The sequence below is a fragment of the Chlorella variabilis genome (assembly GCF_000147415.1).
Source record: "Chlorella variabilis unplaced genomic scaffold CHLNCscaffold_3, whole genome shotgun sequence".
NCBI lineage: Eukaryota > Viridiplantae > Chlorophyta > Trebouxiophyceae > Chlorellales > Chlorellaceae > Chlorella > Chlorella variabilis.
In genome coordinates this window covers 1,579,695-1,599,014 of record NW_005435085.1, presented here as the reverse complement: position 1 = coordinate 1,599,014, position 19,320 = coordinate 1,579,695, and the positions used below count along the sequence as shown (strand labels likewise).

Below are 19,320 nucleotides of genomic sequence, written 5' to 3'. Positions count from 1 at the left end.
CCATTGCTGTGGCTACGGCTGGTGGGGTCGCTGGTGACGCAGCAGCGGCTGCGCAACCCGCCCCTGCTGGTGGCAGCGCCTGCGCTGCATCTCCATCTGCTGCAGGATGTGCTGCTTCTGGCGGCCTGAGTTGCAGCCCGCTTCTCACGGGAGGTTCTGTGGCTGACTGCTCAAAGTCTGGCAGCTCGTCCTCTGCAGCATCGTCGCTGCGCTCCCCTGCTGCCCACTCATCCTCCTCACCGCTGAATGCTTCAGTGTCCAGCAGCTGGTTCTTGGGCAGCAGGTCCAGGCAGGTGGCTAACCCGTTGAGGTCGATGGACAAACCCTGCAGGACAGAGACCGCGACACAGGGAGGGGAGACAGGCAGGGACGTTTGAAAAAGGTTCAACCGACGACAGGAAGTGGAGTGTGAGCGCACATTCACGCGGCTGGCCGGCAGCTGGCCTCTCACCTGGTAGCCCCCTGCCTCTGCCTCTGGCGGCAGCCCAAACTCCTGTGCCAGGGTGACCCGCGAGCGGTAGTAGAAGGCCTGGTCAAAGGGCTCCACCTGGGACAGCAGCTGCGCCAGGTCGGCGCCCTGCGACTGGCGCACGGGGCCCAGCGCCGCCGCGGCAGCCGCCTGCTCCTCCGCTTCATCGTGGTACCTGCGCCAGGCAGGGGAGAGCGTCATGAAGGGTGCTGAAGGGGTGTTTTGCAGCCAAGGGACGAGGGATTGCAGCTGCGGCTTGCCTGTCTTCGTTGGTGCCCAAGTCACGGGTGGCGGCAGAGGCGGCGCCCCTGCCGCTCCTGCCGCCCCCACGCCCAGCGGCGCCTGCTCCCCTTCCCCTTCCCCTCCGATGCTTCTGTGAGAGCTTGAACTTGCTGCGGGCAGCGTCTTTTCCGCTGAACTCCATCGCCACTGTGTGGCAGTGAAGCGCAAAGTTTTCACGACAGACTGCAGCTCGCCTCAACCTTTAGCATACATTGGAACGATGAAGTGATGGGTGCCTCTAGGCTCAACCTGCTGACCTGGCATCCATGGGAAACCCTCTGTTCCTCAAACTAGTTTATGAGGAACCCTCTCTATACGAGGAACCTTCATAGAATCTTGATCAATCTACCATCACGCTTTCATGGCGGCACCGCAATTGGTGGTGGTGTGCGGAGGAGGCGTCATTGGCTCAGCAGTGGCGTATTACCTCGCTGTGAAGCACGGTACAAAGCCCATCGTGGTAGAGGCGGTGGCCCCAGCCTGCTCCGCAAGTGGCAAAGCAGGTGGGTGGCGGCGGCGGCGGAAGAGCCGGTGCCACCTTTGGCCGGCTGTCGACCACCCGCTTTGCCTCTATCCCGCAGGCGGCTTCCTGGCGCTCGACTGGTGCGACTCCTCTCCTGTCGGCCCGCTGGCGCGCCGCTCCTTTGCGCTGCATGCCCAGCTGGCAGCAGAGCTCGGGTGCGACACGGGGTACCGGCGAGTGAGGACGCACAGCATCAGCGTGAAGCAGGGCCAGGCGGGCTCAAATGTTGGTGGTGCAGGGGCCGGGGCCGCTGCCGACGCTGCCAAGCGCCTGCCTGGCCTGCCAGGCTGGGTGGCTCGCGACAACATCGGCCAGGCCAGCGTGATTGGCACGGAGGAAGACACGGCGCAGGTGCACCCCGAGCTGCTCACCAAGGCCCTCCTGCGGCGCATGGAAGAGGGCGGCGGCAGCCTGCAGATTGCTGCAGTGACTGGCGTTGTGGCCGAGGGCGGCCGCGTCACGGCTGTCAAAGTGCGGGACAGCGGCAGCGGCGAGGAGCGGGAGCTGCAGGCCGATGCTGTGGTGTTTGCCATGGGTGAGTGTGCTGAGTGAGGGCAACTCGCTTGAGCCGGCATGCCCATGGCTCTCAAGCCAACCGGCCAGGACCTTGTGGGGAATGCCATGCTGCCACGCCGCTCCCGTGGTCCCTGCAGGCGCCTGGTCCAGCCAGCTGCGCGAGTGGCTGCCTCAGCTGCCAGACATCTCGGGCCTCAAGGTGCACTCCATCGTGGTGGCAGACCCGCAGCAGCACACCACAGCAGACTGCCTCTTTCTAGCCTACAGGTACGCACAGCATGCAGCACCACAGCGGCTGAGAGCCTCCGCCCCGCTGCCGCTGCGCGGATGAGAGGGCGGTGCTTCTGCGTGTGTGCTCAGCTTGACCAGGCATGCCCTGCTGCCAGCTGAACCCTGCAGGGGCAGCGACGGCAAGAGCCTGGAGCCCGAGGTGCGAGGGGCAATGGCTTGCCTGCTGTGTCGTTGCCACACTCGTGCTGGCGGCAATGGCATCGCCTGCTGATGCGTCCTGCTGCAGGTGTATCCTCGGCCTGGGGGGCAGGTCTACATATGCGGCGTGTCTGAGGACAATGTGCCTGTGCCGGCCACCGCAGCAGATGTGCACCCGCGGCCTGATGCCATTGCTCGGCTGCAGGGCGTCGCGGCGTCCGTCTCGCAGGCAAGCGCATCGTTGCCGGCATGGCATGCCCCATGGCGTGCCTGCTGAGGCATGCTGTGGTCATGACGGAGCGGGAGGCCCTACTTCCCCATGTGGCCTGTCGCCAGTGATGGACTCCGCAACTCCCCCTGCTGCTTGCCTCTGCCTCGTGCAGGAGCTGGGCAGCGCAGAGGTCCTCAAGGAGCAGGCCTGCTACCTGCCCTGCTCCGACGATGGGCTGCCTGTGATAGGGCGGGTGCCGGGGCTGGAGAATGCGTATGTGGCAACGGCACACTCATGCTGGGGCATCCTGAATGCGCCAGCGACCGGAGAGGCGCTCGCGGAGCTGATCGTCCAGGGAGCCGCCACCAGCAGCAGCCTGAGCGCGTTTGACCCTGGTCGGCCCCGCCTTGGGGCAGGGGCGCGGCGGTGATGGCTCCTCAGACGGGCGGTCACCGACGTCTTCTTGACGAGCAGTTGCAAGTGTAAGCTCATGAAGGAATGCAAACATAGTTAGGGCAAGTATCAAGTGATGCACAGGTATGTAAACAAGGAGCAACGGCTCATGCCCCAAAGCCTTTGCCAGGGGACTTGCTTGCTCCCTTCTTGCCCTTGCCCTTGCCGCGCTTGCCAGCAAGCAGCACCTCGGCAGCCGAGGGTCCCTCCACGTCCGCAGCCCGCGGCCGCTGCTGCTGCTGCTGGCCTACCGGCGCCACTGCCGCTGCTGAGCTGCTGCTGGCTGCCGGTAGCCTGCCGGCCAGTGCTGTTGCAATGGGGTCCACCACAGCGCTGGACAGCCCCCGCGCAATCCATTGCTGGGTCACCCACTTTGTGTCCACAGCATCCTCTGCCGTGTGAAGCGACCTGCGGCAGCGCCAGCACAGCCACACACTCAGCTAGTACCCCCGCTCTGTTGAATCACAGCCAAACAGCAGCCCCAGCCCCAGCCCAGCAGGCGTTGTTGGCTTGCCTGGGGTCGGCGGTGCCATCCGCAAAGGCAGGAAAGAACAGCACCGCCTTGCCCTTCTCCGGCTGTACCGCCAGATTCAGCATGTCGAACCGCGTGGCGCCGCCCTGCACAGGTGGAAGGTTGGTGCACAAGGGTCAGCCCGAAAGGCAGGCAGCAGCGCCGCCAGAAGAGCTGTCGCTTGGAAGAGTCGTATGCTGCTGTCACCACCAGCTCCACTGGGCAGCTCTTGACCGTGCCTCTACCGCCAAGCCAGAGCACCAGCCAGACCTGCACCCTAGCCAGCAGCAGCCACACCAGCCACACCAGCACCCTCGCCTGCCGGGTTGTGTTGAGGTAGACGAGCAGCGTGGCGTGGCGCTGGAAGCCATTCTGGCGGGCCAGCGCTGCCGGGAACCCGTCCTGCATATCGAAGCAGCTGGCCGTTGGATTGAATACGGCACACCACCACATAAGCATGCCCACCACCATGCACCAGCAACCATCAGAACCACGTCTCATACACGCTCGCCATCCCACCCCCCGGCAGCGTGCCTCGTGTGCCAGGAAGTGCTGTCCCGCCTCGTACCGCGCCATCTGCAGGCTCTCGTAGCAGTACTGCCCCGGCTGCGGCAGCTGCCCCGACGCGCCCCACCCGCTACCGTCGCCGTGCCCCACCAGCTGCAGCGGGGAGGACAAGCAGCAGGGCCAAGCTGAGCCTCTGCACAGCCACCTCAGCGCCGTGCATCTTGTGCTGCGTCGGGCACAAGCAGCCGGCAGCCAGCCCTTCAACACCCCAGGTTCGCCGGCGGGGCCCACTCACCGCCAGCCCCTTGGACTGCAGCGCCCTGGCCATGGCGCGCAGGCGCGGGTGAGCGGCCTGTACTGCGGCGTCCAGCAGTACGGATTTGGACGTGCGGTACGGGTTGGCCTCCGCGTACAGCATGTCCCGCAGGTTGCCACCGCCGACCTTGGACGGCACCAGCGTGCCCGAGCCCAGCGCCGCCGCCACAAACTCGTCGCACTGCTCCTCTGCACGCGGCAGGGCGGGCAAGGCGAGCGGGTTGAAGGGGGGAGCAGAAGCGTGCGAGGCGGGGGCACATGGCGGCTGCGCCAGCGGCCGCATGCACGGCGAGGGGGCCGCTCAGCCTGCCGCCCAGAATCTGTGCCCCAGCCACCTGTGAAGAAGGTGGGCAGGGTGAAGATGGGCGGGTCGAAGTGCATGATGCGCAGGCCGGGGGTGTCGAGGTTGACGGGCAGGAAGCGGTCGGCCATCTGCGCCTCAAACGCGGCTCGATCGTACGCAGAGGCGTCGCCTGCCGGCAGGCCGCCCGCTGCCAGGTGCTCGGGCGGGATGGGCCGCATGCCGCCCTGCTGCTGCATCTTCAGCCCCGCCGCCGCGGCCCGCTCCCGCTCCCGCCGCGCAAAGTGGCCCTCGGCGGCCGGCGGCGGCAGCAGGCCATCCGGATCCCAGGCCATGGAGGCGGGCACCTCGCCGGCCAGCTCCGCCCCCTCCTGCGACGCTGCTTCCGCGGCACCGGCAGCTGTGTGACGCAGGGGTGGTGCACGGCAGGCAGCTGGGCCTGCAGGCGACAGGTTGGGGGGACAAGCGGGCGGGAGGGCGGCGAGAGGCGGTGGCGGCGAGGTTATCGGCCAAGCGGCAGGGGGGCGCTCGGTCCGCGCCCCTTTTCCGGCTGCTCTAGGGAGGGAATGCGGGCCGCAACCGCCCGTGCGACCGCCGCGCCCATCACCCTCGCCCACGGAAGGCGTGCCTGTGGTGCGACGAAAGGTTCCGGGCGAGGATGCCGAGGATGCTGCTGCACGCCTGGGTGCACCGCGCAGCGGGAGCCTCAGCATGGCGAAGGAGGCTGGCATGTGGCGTGTTGGTCGTTCAAAAAGGTATTTACCTACTGCATGAAAGGGCTCATGCACAAAGAGCATTGCATCACAACATGGCAAACTGCACCGCTGGCATGCGGGCGCCGGCGCCGCCACATGTGCGCTGGCCAGCCCCCTTATTACTCCCGCACGCATGTTCCACCAAAGCTGTCCATATTTTTGGGCGACTCGTCATCCTCCACAAATCTCCAGCCTGGTAGGCAGCCCTGACATATCTCCAGGCCATCTGGGTCCATAAAGCAATGCGCACAGCCCTCCTGACACTGCGGCAAAGGTCGAAGCAGAAGCTCAGTGTGCCTGAGCCTGCACCTGCCTGTGTGCAGAGCAACAGCCACTTCCGTCAGCACCGACTCACAGGCTCGCATTGAACAGTGATCTTTTTGTACATCATGGGCCCTTCGCAGAGATTGCACTCGGATGAGTTGTCAAGGCACATTGTGCATTTCGCTACCTGGCACTGCAAAGTCCACGAAGAGGGAGCGGCCAGGCAGGCTACTCGGGTTGTGGGCAGCCGAGAGGCGGCCTGGTGAGATTTGTTTTCCTCACAGTGCATCTGCCAACAGAAGGTTGCTGGCAGCTGCATGCAGGAGCGGTTGTGAGCACCTGTTCGCATAGTCCAGTTGCCGGGTTGGGGCCAAACCCGGATTGGCACTCATGGCACCCAAACGCATTTTCCGAGCAGTCCAAGCAATGCTGGTCTTCACACTGCAAGCCAAACAAATCAAACAACATGCAATATAAAGGTATACCAGCACAAGAAGCTGGAATGGCAACCGGTACAATGGCAGTGGGCACACTCACTGGCACACAAGCACCAGCCACAGTGTCGACGCCGTGGGTGTTGCGGCCATCGGGTCTGGCAAGATAGCAAAAAGAGCAATTGCTTGGGCTGTAATGGCAGTCTGCGCAAAGAGGGTCTGTGCACTTCGCACAGGTCCCATTCTGGAGGGCAAACTCGCTGTCGCATTCGCCGCAGGCATCAGGTGAGGATGGGCAGTTCAGGCAGTTTTGATGGGAACAGGGGACACAACGCCCCGTTGTGCCATTCAGATATCCGCCCATGCACTCCTCGCAGCGCTCTCCTGGGGAGCTGCACCTGATGCAGTCACCCTGCTGGCACTGCAGCAGCATGGCCACACAGTGGATGGCTCAAGCAGCGGGTGGTTGGGATCCATCGCGTGATGAAGCAAGCTGTTAACAGCATGCAAGGACCCGCTCTCCCTTACCGGCAAGCATTCGCCTGTTGTCTCCTCAATGTAGTGGCCCCACCCGCATTCCGTGCAGTTGGTTGGGGAGCCCTTACAGTTGGCGCATGTCTCTTGCGCGCAGGGCTGGCAGGAGCCGTTGAAGAGTCCAAAGTTGTACATGCACTGGGTGCATGTGCCATCGGGGCACGCTGTGCAGTTTGGCAGCATGCACTTGGCGCATAGGCCCTCTTCTGTGGCATAAAGGCCAAACCCCAGGAAGCCCACCACGTCCGCCTGTATGTCTTCACACTTCCGGCAGAAGCTTGGGTTGTCGCCATCGCACTCGGTGCATGACCAACCAAACTCTCCCGTCACGTTACACCTGCATGCGCGGGGCGGATGTCCCAGCGCATCCCTCATGTGGAGAGAAGAGAACGAATCGATCATGGCAGGGTGGGCCACGGGCGCTCACTTGACACACTCGCCCGCCGAGCTCAGGCCTTGCCACCTCCAGCACTCGTTGCATGTGTCGCCGCTTGGAGAGCAAACCTTGCATCCCAAAGGCAGATAGCCTGGAGGTATGTGCATGTTAACTGATGTCTGCACGCACACCGCTACTACTCCTGCACGGCATGCATGTAGGTGAACTGATGAGAGATGTGGACGCACCAGGCACAAGCATCCAAACAAGCAGGGCCGCCGCTGCCGCCGCTGGGCCGACGGAGGGGCGTGTCGGCCCCAATTTTCCTTGCAGATCCCGGTGCGCAGCTTCCGCGCGACACAACTTGCAGACCTACCCACCCTTCAGCAGCAAGAGAGAGGCGGAGGCAGCCAGCAGCAGCAGCTGCATGGTGCTCGAGAACCCGCACACCGCGCACTGATTTTGCTCGATTCTCGACAATCACTCAAAGTAGCTTCGGTTCGGCGGCTGCGGCGCCGCCGCTTCGTTTCCCGGGACCCTCCGGTCACCTGCTGGGCGCGCTATGACGTCTGGCGAGCTCTGCTACAAGATGAGAATATCAAACATTGAATGCAAGGCAGAAAACCAGTTTATTCTGGCCACTCAACTATGGATCCCAACCGCCGCCATGGCTTCTCTGCTTGGGTACCAGGCACGAGCTCAACCTCATCAGCCACCCAACCAGCCTCCCAGGCACCGCGCCATGGGCGGGATGCTGCTTGGATGGTGCTGCCGCTGTTGTGCGCTTTGCAAATCCGCACATCTGCACTTAGACACATGGTGGGGGCACAGAGCAGGGCAGTCGTGAGCAATTGTGGCCAACTGCACAGCTTCCGCTCTCTAACCTGCTGGCACTGGTGCCAACCTGCCTGCCGACCCACCATTGGCACCACGGTGTGCTCGTGCTGGCGCATGTACATGAGGCGCCTCCGGATGGCCTTGGGGAGGCGGTGATGGATGGATGCCCAACGGTCGTGGTCCCTGAAGGCGGCTGTGCAGTCCTTGGCCAACGCCGCCGCGCATGCCACTGCACATGCCACTGCCAGGTCAGCTGGCCGCGCCACGCGAGCCGCATCCTCCTCCCCTACCAGCTCCCCCAGCAGAGCGCTGACGCCTGCTGCCTCCTTGCACCCACAGCAAAGCCGGCTGCTGTTGGGCGGCAGCTGCAGCATGAACACTTTGTCGGTGGGCTGCATCGCCAGCGCCAGCTGGTCAGCGCCGCTGGCCAGGAAAGTGTCTGCCAGCGTCTGGCAGCACCTGTCCTCCCGCAGGCGGAAGCGTCGAGGCGGCCGGCCGCTGGTGGGCAGGCACAGCACGGTGTGGCTGCCGTGCACCAGCACTGACGCTGCTGCCCTGCACAGCCGGTGCAGGTTGAGGGCCACAACTGCGTGGAGTGGCAGAGTGGGGTGGGGGCATGTGTCAGCAAGTCAGTCAACCAATGCAGGAAGGTTTCATGCACGCATCCACTGACCCCATGCTCCATGCGGTGCAGCCCCGTTCAAGGTTGCTGACCTGTGTGATACTGCCCTGCAGGTTTGCGGCGGCGCCCAATGGTCAGGCTGTCCAGGCGGTGGGTTGGAAGCGATCCCAGCGGCGCCAGCCAGCAGGCGGTGAAGTGCGCTGCTGGGGTGGGGGGCACCAGGGTAACCCTCTTCACGTTGGGAGGCAGACCTGCAGCCAAGCAGCAGATGGGGGGTGGTACTCACACTCAATCATGCCAACTGCTCGGCTTCAGGGACACCACTGCATCGAGCCTCCAGCTCTGCCTTCTTGTACTGCCACATTGGGCGGTTGTTGAAGGGCCTCACCGGCCAGCTCCATGCGCGAGTAGTCCAGCAGCCGCAGCGCCTCGAGGCACGGCAGGTCTGGCAGCTGGCAGGCTGCAAGCAAGGACCCGGGCAGGGGAGTGTGGCCAGCTGAGGTCAGCATTGCCTGGTGCACTGGTGACGCCAGCAGGCTAGTACTCCCTGCCAGCTGTGGGCTTTCATCAACTTGACGAACAGCGGCAGAGGCTCACCTTCAAAGCTGTTGGGCGAGCGACCCGGCACAGAGGTCAGCGTGAGACGGCGCAGCGACCGCAGCTCCACTGCCAGGTTTGGCAGGCGGGTCCACACCTCCAGCAGGCCGCTGCTGAGCCCCCGCATGGGCGGCTCTGCAGCCAGCACGGGCGGTAGGGAGTTAGGCAAGGGGCAGGCATCCCTTTTGAGAGTGGCAGGTGGCGCAGGGCGCTGCCAGCTGCGCGAGCAGTGCCAGGCAGCGGCTGTGCTCACGTGAGGCCACCAGCTGTTGCCAGGCTTGCAGGCGCGAGCAGGAGGGGTGGGTGAAGCAGCTTGGGGCCTCCAGCTTGATGGGCAGGCAGCAACTGCACAGCAGCTCTTCTGCCGCCTGCCGGTGTGCTCGGCTCAATGCACACACGCGGCGCCAAAGCTGTGCAGCCAGCCGCAGGTGCGACATGGACGTCTGCTGCAGCGGGCTGAATACCTCCAGCACATCCTGCGGTGCACATCATGCCGTCATTGTTGAGAGCATCAGCCAGCACTTGTTAGGTACCAAAACGGATCGAATTGGCTCACCCCTTGCGCAACAATACGCCGCGACACGTCCAGCGGGAGTTGGCGCAGGAGCGCCCACGTTTCCGCATTTGCCGGCACTGCAGACGCCGGCCGGGCGGGCACCGACGGCGGCGGTGCCTGCCCACAACCACCCACGACTACAGCATCCACCGATTTGCCATCTTCCACACCGTGCGCCGAGTCAATGTGCGTGAGGGGCGACATGTTTGGAGGTGTGCTGGCGAACTGGGCGATAGCAGAAGTGCGAAGGTTGACTTTCCCGTTACTGCGCCCCACACTCCCGATTTACTCCTTTTGGAAGGAAATCTAACACAAAATGGGTGGCTAGCGAAATGAATGCGAAGCGGTGCTGCTCTCCTATCCTCCTACACGTGCGCCGCCCTCCCGGCTGGCGGCAGCTGGTGCGACTGGAGGCCACGCCGAGGGATGAGACATGCTCCTTTTCAGCAACCATTTGCATCAATCGCGCCTTGAAATCAAACCTGCCAGGCCTGGCAGCGAAAGGCGCCATCGAAGAAAAGGAACTCCAAACGGCAGCCTTGCTGGAAGACCGCCCGCATGCGCTGCCGCTGCAGGCAGTGACCGGGGCAGGGCCGCTCAGCAACCACCCAGCTCCACTGGGCCAGTCAGTGCGACACCACAGAGCACGTGGCAGCACTACTCAAGTCCTAGGCCCACCTGTGCCTCTCCTAGCTCCTCCGCCGCCTCATTTGCCATGCGCACCACCTCGAGAGTCAACTCCTCATACTCTGGCCCACCAAACCGGTCAATGAACCGCTGGACGAGAGGGTGCGGTGAGCCTGGAGCGGGGACACGGAGGGGGCGGCAGGCAGGCGGGCAGCGCAACAGGTAGACAGGCAGACGCGCTGGGTGGCCGGGCGATAGCGCAGCAGCAGGGGGGGTACTGCCGCTGCCAATGCTCGCATCGACTCCAAGGGCTCCGCTGCGTCGAGGATGTAGGCCCACCCTGCCGACTCACCCTGCCGCAGCAGCGCCTTGCCCACTTCCAGGTAGACGACGAAGCAGGGCAGCACGGCCGCCAGGGCTGCAGCAAGCGGCAGCGCAACAGCGGCGGCTTGGGGATGGGGCGCGGGCGTGCGCCATGGGCGAGCCTGCTCCCGCGCGCGGCGCGCTGCTGCGATGCCGCCAACCCGGGAGCAGCCAGGCGCACCCACCCTCATAGAATGCCTTCTCATGGACCGTGGACAGCACAAAAGAGGTGTAGAGGAGAGAGTAGGGCGCCAGCACCGCGCTGGCCACCTCCCGCTCCACCGTCGTGTCAAAGTAGGCCAGAAACTCCTGCAGGCGTCACCAGCCAAGGGGCGGGACTCCAATGCCGCATGGGCTGCAAGTGTGCATGCAGCGCGATCGAAACTGCCCTCCAGCCCACGCGGCTCCTCCGTACCAAGGGTTGTGCACGCAGCATGTGGTTGCAGCAGCCGGGCAGCTCCTCTCCCAGCCGGCAGGTGAGCTTGCCTTGTGAAAGCTGCTCTCCTCCTGGTAGGCCTCGTTTGCACAGCGGCCAAAGAACGCCACCCACTCTGGTCTCGGCGCCTTGCTGGCCACCAGCGCCAGCGCGCGCGCATACTCCCTGCGGCGGTGGCGCGGCGGGCGGGCTGTCTGGTTACTTGCCAGCAACTGGCTCTTGGTTTCTCCACTCCACTGGCGGAATAAGGGCATGCTGGCTGGGTGCCACACCTGAGGTACAGAGCTCCCTGCACAATGTAGAACTTGAAGGTCTGTTCATCTAGGCTGCCATCCGCCAGCTGCGTCAGTAATGGGTGCTGCATGATGGCGCTGCAGGGGCAGCGAGCGCGGAACACATCGGTCTGACTGGCTCGCCTCCCCTGTTGGGCGAAGTGGCGCATGTCTGTGGAGGGTGGTGGCACGTGGCTGCCAGTGGGCAGGACTCTCGCAGCGAAGTCCCCTGGCCACTGATGCTGCAGCTTCACCTGAAAATCCCTCCGGGGCCTGCCACGGAGGCCCAAAGCTCGGCGCAGAAGCTGCCCGGCACGGCGGTCTCGAGCGTGCATGGCGGCAGAGGCGGGAGCGCCGTCGCCGCTACTGCCACCTTGGCGGGAGGTGCTGCATCTTGGCCTGTGGCTGTGCCTGATGGCGTCACGGTCATCGATCTCAATTGGCGACAGGCAGAGAGACATGTGCAGTGCCGGGTGTGGGCGGTGGTGCCAAAGGCAATGCCCTCGCACGCAGTGATCGCAGATGAGCTGCTTCGTCGTGTGGAAGTAATATATTATGATACATCGCGCCGCTGTGTTTTGTCAACGTGGTGCCAGCTGGCGGATCTCAACAAGCCGCAGCAGCGGACCGATCCCGGTGCAATTCCCTCGATCGCAGGGGCCCTGTGCATGCCCATGAGCCCTGCCGGAGAACCCTCTTTTGCCCAGCTTGTCTTTCGGGACCTGACTCGCAGCGTGGGCGGGCGCGTCATCATTTCCGATCTCACTGCTAGCATCTGCTCGGGTGAAACACTCTTCATCACAGGCCCCAGCGGAGTGGGCAAGTCCCTGCTGCTCCGCACCCTTGCCTTCCTGGGTGAGGCGCTGGCCGGGAGGGCTGCAGTGGGACTGCATTGATGCCCGACAGAATCTGGCATTGCCGGCACCTGGCACTGCCACCGCCGGTGCCGCCGCCGTCACTCTGCCCCGCTTGCTGGTGCATTGCAGACCCTTTCGACTCAGGGTCCCTCACACTCGCCGGCAGGACCCCCGAGGAGTGGGGCGTGCCCAAGTGGCGGGCGGTGAGCAGCGCTGCACCTGCGCCGGGGAGCGGCAACTAGCTGCGGGCGCGTGTCTCTTGCTGCTGTGCAAGATGGCTCTGCTGGGCCCTGCCTCACCTGCTGCCTGTTGTGCCCTGCTCGTTTGCAGCTCGTCACTTACGTACACCAGGTGCGAGGCTAGGACAACCATGTCCTCCCTTTCTCGTTGGAATCTGGCATTGTCGGCGTGGGCCCGCCACGCCGTGCTTGTCCCAGCCAGCCCTGCCTGCCTGCCCCTCCCTTCCACAGTCCCGCGTGCAGCACAAGGGCACCCCGGCCGAGCTCTACTTTGCTCTGCAGCAGTTCAAGTCACAGGTGGGGCCCGGCTGGGAACGGAGGGCGGAGGACGGGTGCAGGCATCATGTGCCATGCAGGCGGTGCACTCTCAATGGTTGGCTGTTGTACTTGCGGTTTGCGCCGTCGCTGAGCCTCTCCACATGATCCAGGTCTGCCGGTTGCTGCGATAATGGTAGCTCAACGTGTTGTTGCCAATTTGGACTGGCCCCTGTTCCTTGTGCAGCGTGGGCGGCCTCGCGGCGACTTGCCAGCTCTTGTGCACCAGCTGGGGCTTGAGCAGGGGGCGCTTAACCAGCCGTGGGTGGAGCTTTCGGTGAGGGAGGGCGGCAGCCGCAACCCAAGCACCAGCTGCACCGCTTCGCCGACTGTGCTTCCGGCCTGCCCGCTGCCGCTGCTCCACCCCGCCGCCGGTTGACGTGCAACGTGCGTGCAGGGCGGACAAGCGCAGCGCGTTCAGCTGGCCATTGCCATTGCGCTGCGGCCGCTGGTGCTGCTGCTCGACGAGCCGACGTCGGCGCTTGACACAGAGTCTACCCGCAGGCACGCCGCGCCGCTCCTGTGCGCCTCACGCTGATGTGGCATTTGCCTCACAGGAGCATCCGCCCCACGCCAGCACATCTCACCCCCACAGTTCCCCGGCATGTCCCTCGCAGCATGCGTGTCAGACCTGCCTCCTGGCAGCCGCCCCCGTCGTGCCTGCGGCACGCTTGGTGTTGACACCCGCTGCGGTTCATTCCCCTGACCCATTGTCCCAGGGTCGAGGCGGTGCTCAAGGGGTGCGGCGCAGCACTGGTCTGGGTGTCTCACGATCCAGGGCAGCCGGGGCGCGTGGGCGGCCGCATTCTCACCCTGCCCTTGGGCAACGAATCAGGTGAGGGGAGGAGGGCGGGGCCTGCGTGGCTGTCCCCGCTGCCAGCAGTGGTTGGCCACCGCTGTCGCCCCATCCCCTGGCGCACGCGCACCCCACCACCTCCAACAACAACACTACTGCCCACCCAGCCAATAGCTTACCTCCTGCGCCGTTGCTGCAGCGGCGCTGACCCCGCCAGCAGGCTCCTCGCCAACCCTGTCTCCCCAGTTTGCCTCGCCAGCCACCACCCTTGACGACACTCCCTCTCCTGAGAAGCCACGGCGGGAGGGAAAGGCTTAGGGCGAGCAGGGCCACGCCAAGCGAGGCGAGCAGCTGCAGCAGCAAGGAGGAAGGCAGCGGCAGTGCTGCCAGAGTAGCAGAGGCACGGCAGCTGTGCTGCAGTGGTACCGACAGACGCAAGCATGGCGGTACCTGAGGTGGAGCGCCAGCTGGAGCAGCTGTTTGGCGACGTGTACGCCGCCGCCGGCTGGCGCCCGCAGCGCCGCCTGCTGGCGCAGCTCCTGGCCAATGCCACCGCAGCCCTGCACGGCGCCGGCGCCGGCGCCGGCAGCAGCTGGGGCGCAACAGGCGCAGCAGACCTGGCGGCCGCGCTCCTGCAAGCGGCCGGGGCTGCCTCGGCTCCAGGTAGCGGCGGCGGCAGCGGCGACCCCGACCCCGGTGCCGGCGGCCCTGTGGACATTGGCTGGCTGGGCCTGATCCTGGCAGCCCTGGTGATCGGCATCAACGGCCTCTTCTCGGTCTGGCTGCGGCTGGGCCTGCACGGCAAGCTGGCGGTGGCGACGGTCAGGTGGGCCGGCCTGGCGGGCGGGCGGCCAGCCAGTGCCGCGTGCAGCATCCAGGCAAGCTCTGCGCAGGGCTTCCCGCGGGTGCCCGGGGCCAGAAGCCTGGGAGGGCACGCAGCCTGCCTTCGTGCCTCACCGTGTGCGGTGCGCCTTCCCTGCGCGGCCCACCCCCGCAGGTGCATTGCCCAGCTGTCTGTTCTGGGCTACATCCTCGTCCCCATCTTTAGAATCAACCACTGGTGGCTCACCCTGCTCTACACTCTCTTCATGCTGGCGGTGGCGGCGGTGGAGGCCGTGTCACGCCCCACCCAGACCTACCCTGGCATGCTGCTTCAGGCAATGCCGCCGCATGCGGGCCCTGCCCGGCATGGCTGCCTGTTCCCGCATGCCTGCTCACCTGCGCTGCTGCGGTGTGCACGCTTGCCCCGCAGACAGCCTGCCGCCCTGCTCGCAGCTTGCGCTGGTAAACCTGGCGCTGAGCATGCTGTGTGAGCCTTTACATCATTGCGTATGGCGTGTCATTTGCAGGTGCTGGGGGCCCTGGGCCTCGCCAGCAGCCTGGTGATCAGCTACGGCCTGGCACTGGTGGTACGGGTGTCTCCCTGGTACGACCCGCAGTACCTCATCCCCATGATGGTGCGCAGCTGCCTGGCTGCTGCCGGTGCCAAGCAGCCTGCGGCTTCTGGGTTCGCCGGCGGCAGTTGGTGGGCAGCCTGGCAGCCAAAGGGAGCTTCCGGATGGATGAGGAAAGCCTGGGCCCGTCAGCGTGCCGGAGTGCCATACTCTCCCGACTCCTGCGGTCCTGCCCGCATTCCCACCTGTGTGCCACGGTTGTGTGCAGGGCATGCTGCTGGGCAACGCCTGCTCCGGGGTGGCTGTGGGGCTGTCCACTATCCTGGATGAGCTTTCCTCTGGTGCGCCTGCCAGCAGGTGGCCGGCCGGCTCTCTCCTTCAGTGCGGACTGGCACTCTGCTCCCTTGCCTGCCACCCAATCTCGCCTGCCTGCCTGCTGGCCAACCATGGCCCTCCAGCCCTTGCCCGGCTGCCCGCCAACCTTTGCGCACCAGCCCTCACCTGCCTGCCTGCCAACCTTTGCCGTCCCTTGTTCTGCCTGCCTGCCTGCAGGGAGGGACAAGGTGGAGTTTTTGCTGGCTATGGGGGCCACCCGCATGGAGGCGACGCGCGAGGTGGTGCAGCGCGCCAGCCGCATGGCCCTCACCCCGCTGCTCAACACGGTGGGGCAGGCCGCTGAAGTTGTAGTGGGGTGCTGCCGCTGCTGCCGCTGCTGCCGCCGCTGCCGCCGCTGCTCCTGCTGCCGCTGCTGCTGCCGCCGCTGCCGCCGCTGCTCCTGCTGCCGCTGCTGCCGCCGCTGCTGCCGCTCCCGCTGCTGCTGCTGCTGCTGCATGGCGCCTCGATCGCGGTCCTGAAGCCGCTGCCCACCCAGCTGCTGTTGCCGACGCCTGCTGCTCCGGCCCCGGCTCCTGCTCCTGCTGCCGCAGATGAATGTGGTGGGCATCGTGTCGATTCCGGGCATGATGACGGGGCAGATCCTGGGCGGCTCCGACCCCGCCAAGGCCGCCCGCTACCAAATCATAATCATGTTCCTGATCGGCGCCGCCACCGGGCTCTCCTCAGGTGGGCATGGTGCCGCGCCGTGAGGGGCCGCCGCTGGCGCCGCCGCCGCTGCTGCCGCAGCGGCGTGCCACGGCCCGCCAGGCGCATGCCCTGTGTTCTGTGTTGAGCCCGCTGCACACTTCTCTCTGCCTCTCCTGTGCACCCTGCCTCCACTACCTGCCCCCCCACCCCCCGCCCACCCACCCTCGCACACCAGTAAAGCCGCACCCGTTCCCTCGCCGCCTGCCCCGCAGTGGCCACCATCTTCCTGGCGGTCGTGTCGCTGCTGGACGACAGGCACCGCCTGCGGTCGGAGCGGCTGGTGCCGCGGGACAGTGCCGCCAAGGGCGCGGTGGCGTGGCTTGCGGCGCAGGCCAAGCAGGCGAGCGGGGCTGTGCTGGGCCCTGGCCGGCGGTGGGGCTGCGGCCCCTCGAGCAAAGCAAAGCAAGCGGGGTCGCTTGCGGGCCTATGTCCATGGGGTGGCTGGCTGGAGAGGTGGTGGCAAGGTGCCGAGGTGGCGGCCTGGGGCGCAATACCCGACGGCGGCGCCCCATCCCGGCTGTGCTGCAGGGCTGGAAGAGCATGCGTGCCAGGGCCGCTCAGCTAGGCACCCGCGTTAGGCTGGCGTTCAGCCGCGGCCCCGGGCGCAGGCGGCGCAGCGGCGCCGGCAGCGGCGCTGGCGCAGAGGGCGGCGCGGCGCAGGCGGGCTACCGGCCCGTGGGCGGCGGCGGCGGGGAGGACGCTGGGGGTGATGGTGAGGAGGGCGGGATGGCGGTGCCCCACCTCCCCAGCCGCCTGCGTGAGGTGCTGGTGGCAGGGTCTGTAGAAAGCAGCGCAAACTTGGCGGAGGGCGCCTCGCCGCCCCTCCGCCGCCCCCTGCTGGCGGCAGACGGCTCTCGAGGATCCAGCCCGGGCGCCACCTGACCCCCTGCAGCACGCAGGCCGCTGTCATTGCCTGCAAATGCAAATGTGCATCCTGCAGTTGTGTTTGTCGCAACTTGAGTGTGCAGCCAAGGTCTTGGATGAGAGGGTCACACGGCGACTTGCGGGCGGGCCTGCAGGCACCGGGTGGAAGACCTGGGGGCACGGCTGAGGAAGGTGGATCGTGGCACGGATCGTGGTGTGGTTGACGAAGAGGGTGCTGCTAGTGCTGGTGCTGGTGGCATGGAATGCACCACCAGATGGTTGATAGGGGGGCCCTGATGGGTGATATGAGTGCGTTTGTTTGGGGTCTGGCCATGGCCGCGTCGCGACAGGAAAACGGGGCCGGCGGCGCCCAAATCGTCGGTGGCATATCAGCCGCCGCCGCCCCTGCCACGACCGTTTGGGGCTGCGACGGCCCTGGCGCGTTGTCATTAGTCTCTATTTGGGCCATTCAAGACTCTGGCATGTATCGCAGGCGTTTCCTTGCACAATTTCATTGGGGTAGCCTGGTTGTTGGGGCAGCAGCTGCTGTGACCCTGAGGCGGCTGACGCGTCCCGCCACAAGGTGTCGGAGCTCCCGCATCCGTCTGCATTACTTGTCGATTGCCCAATTGCCTGCTGCCCTCAGCCGGCCTGTCTTGACCCACTCCCGACACACTCCCACCGGTTGCCAACCATGCGGCCGCTCCTGCTCCTCTGCCTGCTTGTAATGGCCTGCGCCACAGAGGCCAAGTGGTGCCATGATCGCCACAATGGTCACTGCACGAGCAAGAGGTGGGTTTGGGGGCACGACATGGGTTGGGGGTTCCGGAGCCTTGAACAGGCCGTGTCGATTGCCAGCATCACCCCTGATTGCTGTTAGGGTCCGGGGCGCCGGCAGGTGCATCATCGGTGGCCGGGAAGGGAAGCTTCGAAGCCGCTGCATGGCGTGCATTCCTTGCAAGGGCGCGGGAGCTCCGCCTTGTTACGTCCCGCCCTTCATCGATGCTGCCTGCATTTCTGTTCAGCATCTACGTTGGGTGCGGGGTGTCGGGGTCCCGCGATCGTCGCATCCACCTGCCCATCTGACCGCTGCCGCCGCCACCGTGGAGTGACTCATTGACTCTCACTCCTTCCGGTCTTCCCCCGTAACCTAAAGCCACCCTTCGATCTGCTCCTTCTCCTCTGCAGCACATTCTGCTGGAACAACCGTGTATACAAGGTGAGTTTGGTGCCGCCCGCTTCTCCCGCTACTCGCGCCCGCCTGCGTCGCCCTCCTGCCTGCTTCGCCCTTCGCTCCCCCTCCCCACCTCGCCTTTCGCTCCCCCCCTCACTCCCCTGTAACCCTGCCACCTCTCCTCGCTCTCCGCCCTGCGCCTCACCCAGCTCCCACTCCCCGCTCCTCTTTCAACGTGCAGTGCGCCAACGGCTCCTTCCGCTGCCACAACGGCGCGTGCGTGTCCAAGACCACGTACCCCTTCCTGCCCGGCCGGTACCACCGCTACGCCTGCCTGAACAACCACGACTTTGCCAATGGCCCCGACGTGAAGACCTGCGCTCCGGGCACCCAGTGCTGGGGCCACGGCTCCTCCCAGTGGGGCGACAGCCCCTGCCTGAAGAAGAAGCACAGGGGCGTGTGCCCCCTGGGCAATGGCGGCTGCATCAACTACAGGTGGGACCCTGCACACCTCGCTCTGGGGCCTGATTCGCGAGCAGGCGCCCTCAATCCATGCAGCCGCTGTCTGTCATGAGCCAGCCATGCCTCGAGCCGCCGCCCCCGCGCCATGCGTGGAACCATGCGTCTGACTGCGCACCGCGCTGCTGCCTGCCTGCCTCCTGCCTGGCTGCAGTCAGTACTGCGAAAATGGTGAGATCTACTCTTGCCCCAGCGGCCTGAGGTGCGCCGGACCCGCCAGATCCCCGCTGTCTGGCGCCGGCCACGTGGTGGCGCCCTGCGTCAAGAAGCTGTGAGCCTCGAGCCACAGCCCAGCCGAAGCCTCCGCGCCCGCCGGGCAGCTGGCTGTTTACCGCAAACCCCAAGCACAGACCCCACGCATCCCACATCACCATTATCCCCACACCACATGCATACCCAGGACAGTGAGCCAGCAATCAGCGCATAGCATGAAGCCCTTGTTTTGACGCCATGTGCCGAGATGACTAGTAGGCGATACCCTCCAAACCCAATCACGGGCAGGCAGTCTGCATTAGCCAGGCCCTCGCCCCTATCAAACATCATCCCTCTCTCGCGGCGGCACTTGCCCCGCCAGTTTTCCCGACCCTTCGCTACCCGTGATCCTTTCGTCGCGAACGCGTGAACTAACCACCGCATCCTCTTGTCTGAATCCTGCGTACCTGCATCAACCTGCATACCTGCACCGGCACATCCCCCTTTGATACCCAACGCCCACATACCCTGGACTTGCGCTGCACCACGATGTGCCACGCAACCACATTTGCACCTGCGATGTTGCACCTGTGCCATCTCCCCTGTCCTATTCCCCCCCGTCTTGTGTTTCATGTACTGCACTGAGGGCCGACTTGTTTGTTGTAATCATTTCAAATCAAATGAGGCCTGACACAGG

At 65.4% G+C, this 19,320-nt stretch overlaps 5 protein-coding genes across 5 annotated transcripts; 4 read left to right on the top strand and 1 right to left on the bottom strand.

Moving 5' to 3' along the window:
- Positions 1-1,112: 1,112 nt before the first annotated feature.
- CHLNCDRAFT_140762 (hypothetical protein) lies at positions 1,113-2,860 on the top strand (the record flags this gene model as incomplete). Its single annotated transcript, XM_005850913.1, has 6 exons — positions 1,113-1,254; positions 1,333-1,809; positions 1,928-2,057; positions 2,190-2,220; positions 2,308-2,439; positions 2,603-2,860. 6 exons carry the CDS (start codon positions 1,113-1,115, stop codon positions 2,858-2,860), a joined length of 1,170 nt encoding a protein of 389 aa, XP_005850975.1.
- Positions 2,861-10,200: 7,340 nt separating this feature from the next.
- On the bottom strand, positions 10,201-11,291 carry CHLNCDRAFT_12664 (hypothetical protein; the record flags this gene model as incomplete). The annotated part of the gene is made up of 5 exons (XM_005850628.1): positions 10,201-10,292; positions 10,472-10,537; positions 10,668-10,752; positions 10,912-11,083; positions 11,191-11,291. Coding segments are annotated over 5 exons (516 nt in total), but the record flags the coding sequence as incomplete, so codon positions are not given.
- A 573-nt stretch (positions 11,292-11,864) lies between these two features.
- On the top strand, positions 11,865-13,715 carry CHLNCDRAFT_140760 (hypothetical protein; the record flags this gene model as incomplete). The annotated part of the gene is made up of 8 exons (XM_005850912.1): positions 11,865-12,045; positions 12,177-12,250; positions 12,378-12,398; positions 12,518-12,583; positions 12,789-12,878; positions 12,999-13,123; positions 13,321-13,436; positions 13,597-13,715. 8 exons carry the CDS (start codon positions 11,865-11,867, stop codon positions 13,713-13,715), a joined length of 792 nt encoding a protein of 263 aa, XP_005850974.1.
- A 413-nt stretch (positions 13,716-14,128) lies between these two features.
- CHLNCDRAFT_11560 (hypothetical protein) lies at positions 14,129-15,846 on the top strand (the record flags this gene model as incomplete). The annotated part of the gene is made up of 6 exons (XM_005850911.1): positions 14,129-14,223; positions 14,395-14,595; positions 14,788-14,854; positions 15,060-15,132; positions 15,344-15,453; positions 15,718-15,846. Coding segments are annotated over 6 exons (675 nt in total), but the record flags the coding sequence as incomplete, so codon positions are not given.
- A 1,894-nt stretch (positions 15,847-17,740) lies between these two features.
- CHLNCDRAFT_140758 (hypothetical protein) lies at positions 17,741-18,706 on the top strand (the record flags this gene model as incomplete). Its single annotated transcript, XM_005850910.1, has 4 exons — positions 17,741-17,775; positions 17,927-17,957; positions 18,154-18,407; positions 18,586-18,706. 4 exons carry the CDS (start codon positions 17,741-17,743, stop codon positions 18,704-18,706), a joined length of 441 nt encoding a protein of 146 aa, XP_005850972.1.
- Positions 18,707-19,320: the final 614 nt, after the last annotated feature.